The sequence below is a fragment of the Drosophila persimilis genome, unplaced genomic scaffold, assembly GCF_003286085.1.
Source record: "Drosophila persimilis strain 14011-0111.01,24,50 unplaced genomic scaffold, DperRS2 tig00000579-arrow-pilon, whole genome shotgun sequence".
NCBI lineage: Eukaryota > Metazoa > Arthropoda > Insecta > Diptera > Drosophilidae > Drosophila > Drosophila persimilis.
The window spans coordinates 353,831-367,673 of record NW_020825322.1 but is presented as its reverse complement, the minus strand read 5'-3'; the positions used below and the strand labels follow the sequence as shown (position 1 = coordinate 367,673).

General features: G+C 41.6%; 1 protein-coding gene across 2 annotated transcripts in view; it reads left to right on the top strand.

Moving 5' to 3' along the window:
* Nucleotides 1–13,843, top strand: part of LOC6598394 (Ca(2+)/calmodulin-responsive adenylate cyclase) — a 41,802-nt gene that overhangs the window by 17,684 nt on the left and 10,275 nt on the right. The window contains exons 3-7 of one of the 2 annotated variants that reach the window (XM_026990557.1): nucleotides 10,901–11,193; nucleotides 11,291–12,025; nucleotides 12,642–12,769; nucleotides 12,846–13,149; nucleotides 13,221–13,538. In XM_026990557.1, the coding sequence (XP_026846358.1) occupies nucleotides 10,993–11,193; nucleotides 11,291–12,025; nucleotides 12,642–12,769; nucleotides 12,846–13,149; nucleotides 13,221–13,538 (1,686 nt within the window). In that variant the 5' untranslated portion in view covers nucleotides 10,901–10,992. Of the gene's footprint in view, nucleotides 1–10,900; nucleotides 11,194–11,290; nucleotides 12,026–12,641; nucleotides 12,770–12,845; nucleotides 13,150–13,220; nucleotides 13,539–13,843 lie in introns of those variants that run through there. The other variant, XM_026990556.1, reaches the window with a different exon arrangement.

The window sequence follows — 13,843 nt, the reverse complement described above, 5'->3', positions numbered from 1 at the left end:
CTACAAAAATAGTCAAAAAATATCATAAACATACTACCATTAAATACCAGAAATATACTATAAAAGTACTAGAAATATATCATAAACATACTACTATTAAATACCATAAATATACTATAAAAATACTAGAAATATATCTTAAACATACTACTATTAAATACCAGAAGTATACTATAAAAATACTAGAAATATACTATAAAAATACTAGAAATATATCATAAACATACTACCATTAAATTCCAGAAATATACTATAAGAATACTAGAAAAAACCATTAAAATACAATAAAAATATATGAAAAATATCAAAAACATACTACCATTAAATACCATAAATATGCCATAAAAATACTAGAAACAAACCATTAAAATATATCATAAAAATATATGAAAAATATATACTTTCATCACAAATCTGATACCCCTAGGAAATGATTTAAAAATTCCAAAATATATCATAAAATTATAACATATAACATTAACAGAATACCGTACAATACCATCCAAATACCAAACAAGTATTATTAAAATACCAGAAAATAATCAAAATAAGTGCAAAAATACCATAAATACCAAACAAAAAAATCATTTGACAAGCTAAAATTTTGAGAAAACTCCAAAAAAACGGCAGGAGAGAGACATAGGAGCTCCAAAAAGATGGCCCTAGAAGACGGAGCTAAAAAACTAGACAGAGATGAAACCGAGAGAACTCCTAAGAACCCCTTTTCCACCTTCTCCTTCTCATCCCCCACTCTACGCTCTTTTATGCAATCCATCAGCACGTCTATGAGTCGTCGAATAAGTATCAAGGATTACATGGTTTACTAATAATAACTGTTCTGCCCCTTTTTTAATGGGACGCCACATGGATGGCGTCGTACATTTTAATGCGATGATGCCACATAGCGTTGTCGTATTGACTCTCGTTCCCTCCCGCTCAAGGGGTTATGACATCGTTTAGAGATTTAGAGAGAAAGAGAGGGAGAGAGGGAGAGAGGGAGAAGAAGGAGAATGGAGAGAGAAGGGTACGCCTGTCGTCAGCAGCAAAATACACTACACGTCTTTAAGAGACCCACAAATTACAGTTGTTTGCAATTTGTCGTTGCGATTATCGTTTAGCCTTTCCCCTTCCCCCCTCCACTACCATGATTATAGGGTACACACGATACCGAGAGTACCGAGTGCCATTAGGTTTTCAAATTGGTTTTCTTGATGTTACCGCATCGATGATAGATCATGCAACTTCCGTTTGTAGTCCATATATACATATATGTACTATATATATTGTGAAATAATGATAGGAAAAACGATTCAAATTAAACGATCTTTGAATGGGGTCTAAAGTTCTTACATTAAACGATCTTTGGATTCATTTAAAAGTGTTTAAAGATCACATCTTCTATGGTGCTTAGATCTGAAATATTACAAATATAAAGTGTTCTTTAATGTTCCCCAATGAAAACATTGTAAATTCAATGATCTCTATCGATTATGCATCATATATTTGCCCCTTAAGTCGTATTTTTACACACACCCAAATGTATTTAGTATTTTCTCTAATGAATATTGTAAATACAATATTTGTATGACATGGCCTTTGGATGATAATTCCTTAAGACAACGGAGGTGTTTCAACCGATCTGCTAAAGATCTCTGACACGCGGCTTCCCCCACATTTAGTGGAGGCATTGGACGGGACAGACAGACAGTCCCCCACCCAATGGAACTGTCATTCACAAGGCGTGGCACTTACCTTGAGAATCATTGGCTGTCATGCGTGTCTTGTGGGGGAACGCCACCATATAGGAGATGCTCTCAATGTATATATATATATAGAAAGACAAGGTATAGATATAGTATATTGAATTTGATGAATTCAATGTCCAAAAGGAGGCTGGACCACACCACCTACAGGGAGACCACACCATTCAGGAGGAAGGTGTTCCTCCTGGCCTGCCCTGCTCTTCATGGGTCGCACCTTTCGTGAAGTGCTGGGGGATCTACTGCGATTATTATATGAATTGGCCTGCAGGAGATTTCCTGCATCGATAGTTGTTGTCTTTATTTTTATTCCCTACCGAAAAGGAAAATCATTCACGCACGATTAACCCATTGATGACCCTCCCCGCACCCTCGTAATACGGAGCAGAAGGAATGTGTTAAAAATACATTTTTTTATTGATTTTATTTAGTGTGTGTGTGTGTGTGTGTGTGTGCGATGGCCTTTCTGGGTAATTTGCATGCCCCATGGCCCTTGCCTTCAGCTGCTTTCGTTGCCCCCCCCCCCGCCCCCCTCAATCGTTCGTTCAATCAGCAGCCGAAGACCCTCAAAACCGTCTTCCTCCATTCCATGCCCCTCCATTGCATGCCCCTCCATTCATTCAATCATTCATTCATTGCGGATGCAAAGCCACACGTTCGTTTCGTGTTCGTGTTCAATTCGATACGCGAGACGCGATACGCGCCACTTGTCCTACGATTTTTACATATTCCCAATGCGTTCTGCTGATATTCGTACTTCGGATTTCGATACGGATTTTTCGCAGTATTTTAGTGCGTTCAATTAGCCGCAAATAAATGCCATAAAAAATACCCAAGCGAATCGCAAAAGAATCGAGCGACCTCCTGGAACGATGGCTGGATCATCGCTGACTGGCCATGGGGGTACTTTTACACTGAAAGAAAACTACGAGAGAGGCACTGGAAAAAGAAAGGTGAAAGGGGAGAAATCTAAAGATTGAAATAAGGAAGGAAATAGGGTTCCAATTAATTCAAGGAAGCTTATCCTAAAATCATCTGTAAAACATTTTCTGACTTTTGGTGGTATTTTTCTCCGAGTGTTCAAGAGGTTTATGGTATATAGAAAGTCAGAGGAGGAGGAGGAGTGGCGTGGAGTGCAGTGTGTGTATCGTATCAGGTGTGCCGGTGCATTGCACTGCAGAGAAATAGTAGCGGGACAGCCACAGAGCCACGGTGCAAATAGAGGCCCAGAACAGATAACAGACACCTGCAACACCATCCCCGCGACAGTCACCCCAAAAAAGTGGAAGAAGAAGCTCCTAAAGTATGTTCATTGTCTGATAAGAAGAGGGGGGCGGCGAAAGGGAAGGAGCGTATAAAGCAATGGCAGAGATTATGGAGATACTCGCCGCATCCGCATCCATAGGAAATCAGTAAAGAAATACACGGCAGATGCATCTATTCGACTGCGACTATTTACTCGGTGTATTTCTGTTTGTTGTTGCTTTAGGTTCGGAGGTTTATCCTCGGACTACCATTCCCCCAAGAGAGCAGCCAATGACATCATGGTCCCTACCTGCATTCGGCACCCTGCACCTTGCACTGTGTACGGAGGGTATATAGGGCTGTGTGGGATTTTTATACCCGATACTCAAAATGAGTATTGGGGTATATTAGATTTGTGGTAAAAGTTGATGTGTGTAACGTCCAGAAGGAATCGTTTCCGACCCTATAAAGTATATATATTCTTGATCAGCATCAATAGCCGAGTCGATTGAGCCATGTCTGTCTGTCCGTCTGTCCGTCCGTCCGTCCGTCTGTCCGTCCCCTTCAGCGCCTAGTGCTCAAAGACTATAAGAGCTAGAGCAACGATGTTTCGGATCCAGACTTCTGTGATATGTCACTGCTACGAAAATATTTCAAAACTTCGCCCCGCTCACTTCCGCCCCCACAAAGGACGAAAATCTGTTGCATCCACAATATTGCACATTCGAGAAAACTAAAAACGCAGAATCATAGATAACGACCATATCTATAAGATTGCTGAATCTGGATCAGATCAGATCATTTTTATAGCCAAAGGGAACAAATCAATTTTCAGTGGCTACGCAGCGCCCGACGTCACGCTCAGTCTGATTTTCTGTCTCTCTCGCACGCACTCTTCGTCGTGTCGCTTAATATTAGCGCCGTCTGCCGGAGGAGAGCCAAACTGACTAAGTATCGGGTATAAATGTAGAGTTGCGGTGTCCGCAGCAACTCACAACGTTCCCCCTCGTTTTTAAACAGTGCTTTGTTTTTTTTTTGTTCTTATACTATACATTATATATTTTTGTTACCTTTTTTTATTCGGTTTCTTTAATATATTTTCAAAATTATTTGTTGCTATATTTTTTTGTACTAAAAAAAATCAAATAAAATTAAAAAAAAATATAATGAAACTTTCTGTTATATTTTGTATTTATTTTTTATGAAATTTGTTATATATTTTGATTTTATATATTGTATCTTATTTTTATTAATAGTTTCATTTCTTTTTTTATAGATAATAAGATACATAAATCTTTATTTAAGATTTCCTACTGTTAAGAAACAAAAGAATAAAAATCAAGACGACGGAAGAGAATTTTTTGGTCAGATTCAGATACGAGATTCGTGGGGTTCTTCAATAATGGCTATATTCGAGGAAACCAAGTCGCTTGAGGATATACTCCAGGAAATAAAAGAGAAAAAAAAAATGATGAAGAGCGAAATTAAGAAGCTAAACAAAGCCATGGCGAGTGTGACTAAGATCATACAGCAGTTGAAGGCGAGTCTCGAGGCAGACGCAGAGGCTTTATCCATATCTGAAGACAATCCCCAAACATCATAATTTTTAATGTAAAATGAAGAAAAAATGAATGAAAAATAATTTTTAACGGCGGATGAAAGGAATCCCCATAGTTTATGCGTATTTTCTGTAGAATTTCGGGGCGTTTAGTTTTAATGGATTTCCCTCCATATAGAGATCCCTATGGTACAAAATCCCCGTATGATTCGTAGATTTCTTCTGCCCTATTCCTTACCTTTAGAACGCTCTCTTATCCTATCCCCCCCGCTTAAGATCCACCATCCACATACAGTCCCCATACAATCCACATACTAATCCGATCCACACTTAATCCACATACAATCCACAACTAATCCACAACATCCACATACCGTCGAAAAATAGTTCACATGGTATAAACATACAAACCACATGATATTCCAACGGAATTGACTACAGTCTGCATACAATCCACATACTATCCACACCGAATACACATAAATACACATGTGCATGCACATGCACAATCTACACGCAATCCACATGCAATCCACACTCAATCCACATGCTATCAAACGCAATTGACTGCAGTCTACACACAAACCACATAATATCTACATGAATCTAGAATCTACAAGAATTTCTCATTCTGCTGTGACGACTCCACGGGGTATTTGCCACGTCCATGCCATTCGCCTGGATATCCATATCCATACCCATACCCATACCCAAGCACACACATACAGGCTACGCCCCAAAAAATGATGAGGGCCGGATATGTGATGTGGAACGGGGGCTCGCACATGTGCGACTTCCTTTGGCGCGACACAACATTTTTGTGTGGCGCCTGTCGCCGAAGCCCTCCTCCCAGTCTGATGTTCAAATTTTTGCCCATTTTCGTGGGTCAATTTGGTTGCAGGACACATTCTGTGTCCACCCGCATTCGCAACCCCACAAGCTGATGTCCTACGTTAAATGACAACCAAAAAAGAAAAGGGTGTGAAAAGCAGGGAAAACCCCAATGGGAAAAGCAAGAACAGAGATGCAGTGAGAGAGAGATACTCGGTAATCAAATTATTTGTAGACTCTTTTTGAAGTGGATGGCAAAAATATCCGCAACGGATCCGCTAATTGATTTTGTCTTCTTCCCCATTGATGCCACAAAAAGGGGCTCATTGTGGGCGATTGCTGTCTGCTCTGGGGGATGTGGATGGATGGATGGGCTGTAGATACATGTGTATATCATGTACAGATACAAAGATACAAAATATAATTAGTTTTTGGACCGCTTCACAAACGATTCTGTTGGCTTCTGGGGCTGCCGATGGATAGAGATTACAAAAAAAAAAAAAAAAAATCTAAAGGGAAAACGTTATTGCGGAAACTACATTTTCCTCTTAATAGAATTTTCCTAAAGCGAAAATTGTGTTTACGGATGTGCACAAGAATTTTGCCAGTACACAAATATTCGCTGGGTTTTCTGGGTCTGGTCTGCTGCTGTGAATATTTATGTATGATTGATCGAAGCTGTGGGTGGAGTGGAGGCGAATGACCAATGGATTGAAAAGTGGAAACCATTAAGGATTGGGGATAATAAATCTGTAAAAGTTCTTTGCAGCTTGCACAGATATCTAAGGTTTTGAAGGGGGTTTTACTTTCTTTTTCGAAGCCATTCTTAAGGAATTTCGTAAGCTAGCTACGATATGCCCAATAATATTCGGAGACCACTGAAATACCAAGATATATTATCACGAACAAAATCCATGCCTTTAAACACGGACGCGTGGGTAGCCGGTTCTTCAAATCTGTGTTGGGTTAGCCTTCGCCTCTAGCATAAATTTTCTGTGTCATGCACAAGCCATGTATATTGTTTTCGATTCCTGGGGACCGTCTTGTAGCCAAAGACTGGGGATACTTTATTTTTTGGACCGATCTTGCGCCTCGCCAGATGCTGTGTATTGTGTTGGGCCACGGTCAGAGAAGGATCATAGAGGGGGCCTTCTGTCAACAGGCGAGTAATAAAAACTGACGTCATAGAATAGCTTTTAATTATATAGTCTTCGGTGTCTTTGGCCTCTCAAAAATATACTTCCATGTCTAAAAAGTATCCTTTAGCTTATGGAAACATTGAGAGCCCTCATTGGAGAGCATACGTTCATCCATGTCAATTTTTATCCATTCAAAACTTTTTTGATCGACCTTCTTTTTTTTGTATTTTTATGGAAAGATATACATTTCTTTATCAAATCCTTCACTGTTGAAAAACCTATAGTGGGAAGATTACTTTGTATGCCTTTAACGTGTAAAACTGTCCTTATAACAACAGATGACCCCTATGCTATGACACATTTTCTATGGCTTATTTGTTATTAAGAGTTTTAGCTGTGGTTTTAGTGCCTTTAGTTTTGGGTAAATACCTCTATAAAAATACCAATTACCCAAAAGGTTTTCCGCTCCAATCTTGTACAAAGAAATGACGTGAAGCTTTTGCTCCTTGGAAAAACTTGAAATGAAAATCTGCCGCATCCCTCTAGTGGAGGGCCATAAAAACCTTTTCATATGGTTGTCGTTTCTATATATACTTTTTTCCCATTTTCTTGTGTTTTTCTTTTTGCTAAATATTTTCTGTGTTTGCGTCATTTTTCACGACTGTTTAGTTGCTTTTACTTTTTGCATTAGTTTTTCTATGGCTTTTTCTTAATTTGTTTGTCGGGCGCCAGACGAACGACGAAAGCGAAAATTGGAAATTGAAAATTTGATTGATTATATGGGAAAACGATGATGAATGAGAGCCAAAAGATGATGATGCTCTGTCAATGATGATCATGATGATGATGATGATACTGTTGACGATGATGTTGATTAAATGCAAAATCCATCAAAAGTGTTGCAAACTTAATTGCCGCCAATTGATGGAGAGCATTGATGGAAAAATCATTTAAAGAGCAAACATTCTCTAACGAGAAATCGCACTGAAAATTCGATGTGCATTTTGTATACCCTGTATTTGTGGGGTGATGGATTTGAGGGGTATGATGTGGCTAAGGGGAAACGGAGCTAAAAGAATAATTGATACATAAAGATTTATGTAAATCTTAAATAAATAAATTATATATAAATATAAGAGATAACATATGTATGTAGATACAAATTAGTTAAATAAATCAAGATAGATAGATAGTTAATAGATTCACAGTTCATAAAGATACATTTTCATTAAAAAAAATATAAAAAAAATTACAATTTTATTAAAGATAGATAAATTTATAGATAGATAAAAGTTTAATAGTTAGAAAAAAGATAAATCGTGTTATAAGAATGATAAATAGGGATAGAAAAATAATACATTGAGATAAATGGTAGATACAATTATAATATGATAAATACAAAATTATAAGTAAGAGATAGATTTAAATAAAATTTGGATATTTGTACAGATGTACAGTTAAAATATAGTCGAGGGTGGATATACCAGAACTGATAGATAATGGTAAAGGTAATCACTTTAAGGATAGACAAAGCCTCATCAGAATCGTGTATAAAGATAAGATCTACTTGAATGCCAAGAATTATATTGACTGGACGAAAGAGTGCTGCAGCCCCAAAGGATTCCCCTAAAAACTGTTTAATGGGTATCCAAAAGTCGAAAGACAAGGCTTTTAGAGCTCCTAACTTTGCCCTTCCCATTTGATTGACAATGAACTTAACCGCTGCCCCGCCCCTTTAGTGGGAGGGCGTGAATGGGCGTTGTATCTTTGGCAGAGAACATCTTTGGACTCTGTACTCTTTCGAGTGGTTTTGTCGTCGTAGGAGGATGCGGGGAATGTTTGGGTGACTGTCCATCAGGCGAAACAAAAACAAGCGGAAAACACACAAGTAAAATGTCATGTTTTTGCACCCAAAAAGAAAACCTGAGAAAGAGAGAGAGATCTTTTGTGGGCGTGTGGACTTAGAGATGAGATGATCCCCAAGAGACAGCCAAAAGACTGTGGAAAGTGCTCCTTCTACGACGGCAATCTTTTCATTCGATTTATTTTCGATTCTCATCCATCATTGCGCACTCGCACTCGTACAAAGTGCTCGCTGGGGGGAACAGGCAGTAAATATTCATTCAACCAATTTATTGGGCAAAAAAGAAAATTTCGCATTTGAATTTTCCTGCGCTTGCATAACTCTCTGAAAAGCCTCTGTGTGCCTTGCCTCGTGCCTAAAATAGAATTTTGTTGTGTTTTTTGTTTTTTTGGAACATTGGAGCCATGGGCTTTCGACAATATTTTGCGAAAATATTCACGTCTCATTATATTTGTAATTGTCGCTGCGATAAATGCAAATTCGACAAATGCGCACACCACACATCAGCATTGAAAAAATATTAAATGTTTCGCCTCCAAAAACAAACAAGCAGCCCCTCAAACAAATACACAACGAAAAATAATCCAACGAATCATCAGACATCCAGACATCTCACATTTGAGTGACGGCATGACACCCACTGAATGAATGAAAGATCTGAAGTTGAAATACAAAAATATACAACCATAGCTATAGTACCATATGTATATTTGTTGACATCTAATTGTCCGGATGGTGGCTGCAACTGTTCAAATACCCAGGCAGGGTTCTATGTATGTACTTCTACTCGTATTCGAATACATTCATTGTATTCATCTTGTTCGTGTTATTCGTATGGTCGATGAGTACTCAAGTGTTGGGTGAGTTTTTGGGGGAGCAAACACAAGCCACAAACGAATACGCGGGGGGATCAATAATCCTCTCACGGCAGTTCGTTGTACCCCTCTCTGCTTGGGATCTGCTGATGGGGCAGATCTATGTACTTATGATACTTATGAGATCATCTGTTGACATTCAGTAGCTCATCCAAAGATCATGAGGAGAAAATCCAAATCCAAAATCCACGTTTGTGGGAGGGGGCTAGGGGGACAGGGAATTTACTTAGCAAAGTCAAATGCCGTTAATTCCCGCCCTATTGTACAATGAATCAAAAATGCAATCCAGCCGACTGTGGACGCATTGTTGTTGTTGCTGAGAGAGCAAATGAGCAGGAGCTGCAGTATGGAGAGCACAAGTCGGTAAGAGGTGAACCGTTTGCCAACACGATCGATCGTGTCCACCAATGAACAACAAACAACAACTCCCATGCGTTTCTGCTGATAAAGAGCAATAGATAAATGATGGAAAGAATTGCCCGCAGAGAGAGAGAGAGAGAGACGAATTGCAGGAGTGTCTGTGCAAATTTCGTGAAAATAAATGGCAGCAACAACAACAAAGTGTGACTACCTGCCCTGCGCTCGCATTTTTGCTGCTGCTGCTGAGAGAGCGAAGTAGTGGAATTGCAAGCGTGTGCACTGCGTGGGAGGAAGACCAAACCGAAGCTCGCGTAATATGAAACGAAGAGGTGTTGTCTCGTTGCCCGGCACGAACGATCATGTCGCCCAAGGAACAGAAAACGACACAAAAAAGCGAACCACTCCCAAGCGCATGCATTGTTGTTGGCTGCTGGAAATGGAAAGGAATTGCAAGTGTGGACAATGAGTGCGAGAAGGACCGAAGCGCGAGTGAAATGAAGTGAAGCAAATTGCAGTGTAAAAGTCTGCTAACTGCTAAGGAGGATTGACATTAATTAAGAAAACGAAAAAAGAAGGGTTTGCATGAAAAAAAAACACACATTATGGCACCTTCTATCGGTCCGAACCCCACTCCACATCCACATCCACACCCAATCCTAGAGTCGCCGTCGCTGTTGCCGTTGCCGTTGCTGACGAATGTCTATAAATGTTTTCATGCCTAATTGATTTAACGTCTCTCGCTCTCGGACATCGGACATCGGACATTGCGTCCGAATATAGACATCGATCCATACTGTTGCTGCTGCAGCAGCAGCACTCGTTAAAGCTCGACTAATTACGGATTTCTAATTTCGAAATGAATTTGTGCATAATATTTTAATGATTTCAACGGATTGCCGGCATATAAATCGTCATTAATCTACCATCGAAACCGACAGAAAAGTACGCTCGCGAATACTATTCTGAGATTCACCGATTCTTAGATTCTCGGACGCCGAAGTGCGTGGGCTGTTGGGTTTCTTTCCTGTTCTCTTCTTTCGGGGGGTTCTTTGGCGTCTCTGAACATTGATTGATTTCACACGCCCCAGCTTTTCGGTTATTATTTTTAGCATGTATTTTCAGCGTGTGAAAAGTTGAAGGGAACGGCCGGCGGGGAGGGGGGGGAGGAGGACCACGACACAACACGACACATTTTCCTCTCCAATGAACAATACATTTTCAAGGTCACTCATGGACTTTCTCTACATCTCTCTCTCCCTCTATTGCAGAATAATCTTTTTGTGCCTGCCCCGCCCGAAGGGTGGTGGAGGAGGAGGAGCTGTGCAGGCTGCCGCATTAGCGGCGGCGGCAGCGGTGCCGCATGGACCATGCCGTGAAGGCAACGCGCGGCCGCCCGCTCAATACGCTCCGCTTCGAGAACGATGAGCTCGAGTGCCTCTATCAGCGGTACACGCTCAAGCTCCAGCGCTTCTCGGTGCTCGGTGTCGTTGCACTCGTTGTGGTGCTATGCGGAGTGATGGCGGCCCTCTCGCTGGCCTTCAACAATGCGGCCACCTTTCATGTGAGTATTTTCCAGACTTCTTTGCAAATAGAAATCACCTTCAGGAAAAACCAAAAAATCTTTAAAACTAATCTATAAAATTCCATGCAAAATACAGAACATCTTCAATTCGATCGTTTGCTTGCTGTTCGCCGTGGTGCTGATCCTGTTGCAATGTTCGGTGATCAAGGATCACCATTTGCCGACACTGTGCTACGGGATTCTACTGTTTACGGCCAGCATTTGTGTGGTGTCGATGCCGACGCTGGGCAGCGTCTTTCCGGTGGACACCAAGGAGGTGATGGCCGAGGGTGTCTGGCAGATCGTATTCGTTGTATTTCTGGCATACGCCATGATGCCGCTGCAGATCTGGGAGGCGGTGGCCTTCGGCATCGCCCTGCCCTCAGTGCACATAAGCCTCACCGTCTACAAGATCTTCACCGATGCCCTGCGATACCTGGAGTACAACCAGCTGATTGCGAATATTGTTATCTTCATTGGCGTGAATGTGGCAGGGCTGGTGGTCAACATTATGATGGAGCGGGCCCAGCGAAGGACCTTCCTCGACACGCGCAACTGTATCGCCTCTCGTCTGGAGATCCAGGACGAGAACGAGAAGCTCGAGCGGTTGCTGCTCTCTGTCCTGCCTCAGCATGTGGCCATGCAGATGAAGAACGACATCCTATCGCCGGTGGCCGGGCAGTTCCATCGCATCTACATCCAGAAGCATGAGAATGTCAGCATTCTCTTTGCGGACATTGTGGGCTTCACGGTCCTCTCGTCTCAGTGCAGTGCTCAGGAGTTGGTGCGATTGCTCAACGAGCTCTTTGGGCGATTCGATCAGTTGGCACATGTAAGTAGTGGCTGGATGATTCACTCGTTATTATCATCTATAAAATTACTAGTAACGATCGATTATCGATTGCCTCTAGTATTTAAAAAAAAACAACGAATAGCTCAAGTATAAAAGTAACGAATTCCTCTTCTATTGAACCAACAATTCATCTACTATCAGAGTAGCGATTACCTTTTCGATTGGGTAAAGAAGTAAAGATTACCTTTAATAACAGATCTCTTGTGGAATTATCGATTGAAATAAATGAATTTGTTTAGTATCAAGTATCAAAGTAGCGATTAACACTAAGATGAGCTAGTAAATTTGAAGTAACGACTGCCACCCTTTTAAAAGTAACGAGTTCCTATAGGTATGGAATAACAAGTACATCTATTTCCAAAGTTACGATTTATTTTAATACTGAAGTGGCGACTACTTATCAGGCGCCAATGTATGTATAGTTTATCTATCTCTTGTTTAAATGGAACGAGAAGCCTCTTCCAATAAATTTACCCCCTATCAAAGTAACGATTATTATGCATATATTTTGAAAGATTTTTAATGGAAACTAGTTATATCTAATCTTCTGCGCATTTATTTACAATCTTTTCCTATGTATATTTCCCCTCCGTAGGATAATCATTGCCTGCGCATTAAGATCTTGGGCGATTGTTATTATTGTGTTTCGGGTTTGCCAGAGCCCCGCAAGGATCATGCAAAATGTGCAGTGGAAATGGGACTCGATATGATCGATGCCATTGCGTAAGTAGAACCCAGTTTTTGTTTTTTTTTTTATAGATAGACCTTCCACGACTGAGAGATGATCCTACTCTTCCAGCACTGTCGTTGAAGCCACCGATGTCATACTCAATATGCGCGTGGGCATCCACACTGGCCGCGTGCTGTGCGGCGTCTTGGGCCTCCGGAAGTGGCAGTTCGATGTGTGGTCCAACGATGTGACCCTGGCGAATCATATGGAATCGGGCGGTGAACCGGGTCGAGTGCATGTCACTCGCGCCACCCTCGATTCGCTGTCGGGCGAGTACGAAGTGGAGGCAGGACACGGCGACGAGCGATCCTCGTATCTGCGCGATCATGGAGTGGATACGTTCTTTATAGTGCCACCACCGCACCGTCGCAAGGTATTTGGAGTACCATTCCTTTTCATAAATATACCAATGGTTGTCCCTCCTCTTTTTTCTGTCTTTCGCAGCCCCTAATGCTCAACACTCTGGGCGTACGCTCGGCGATCGGTAGCAGGCGGAAGCTGTCATTCCGGAATGTCTCCAATGTGGTCATGCAACTGTTGCACACGATCAAGTTCTCGGAGCCAGTGCCGTTCTCGAATATTGCCACCGGTTCATTTCCTTCGGCGGCCAATGCATTGGTGGGCGGTGCCGGTGTGGGTCTGGGCGTTGGTCTGAGCGTGGCACGTGGCAGCACCTGTGAGGCAAGCGGCGGCGGCGTCGGCGGCGTCGGCGGCGGAGGCGTCGGCAGTGTACAGGCCGTATCGGAGAAGGGTTCACGCAAGGTAGGTTTCACTTTCTTTCGGGTAGATTTGATTGGAACGCTGAGGAGTTCCGTTCCTGTAGATCGATTATGTTTCGGTTTGATTCCTGTTTATGTTGCCGTAGCTCCTGCATGTCCGGGGGGCACCGAACGGGTGGGTCGTTGGGGTTTTATGATTTTCTGTGGCTTGATGTACACTTTATCATTTCTGTACCGAGTGTCCTGCTGTCCCTACTTCCCCGAAGAGAGTTATCGATAATTATCGATTCAGATCGATGGGTATTGTCCGAAGGTCGCTTGCTGTGTAAAACTGCGATTCCTTTTGAT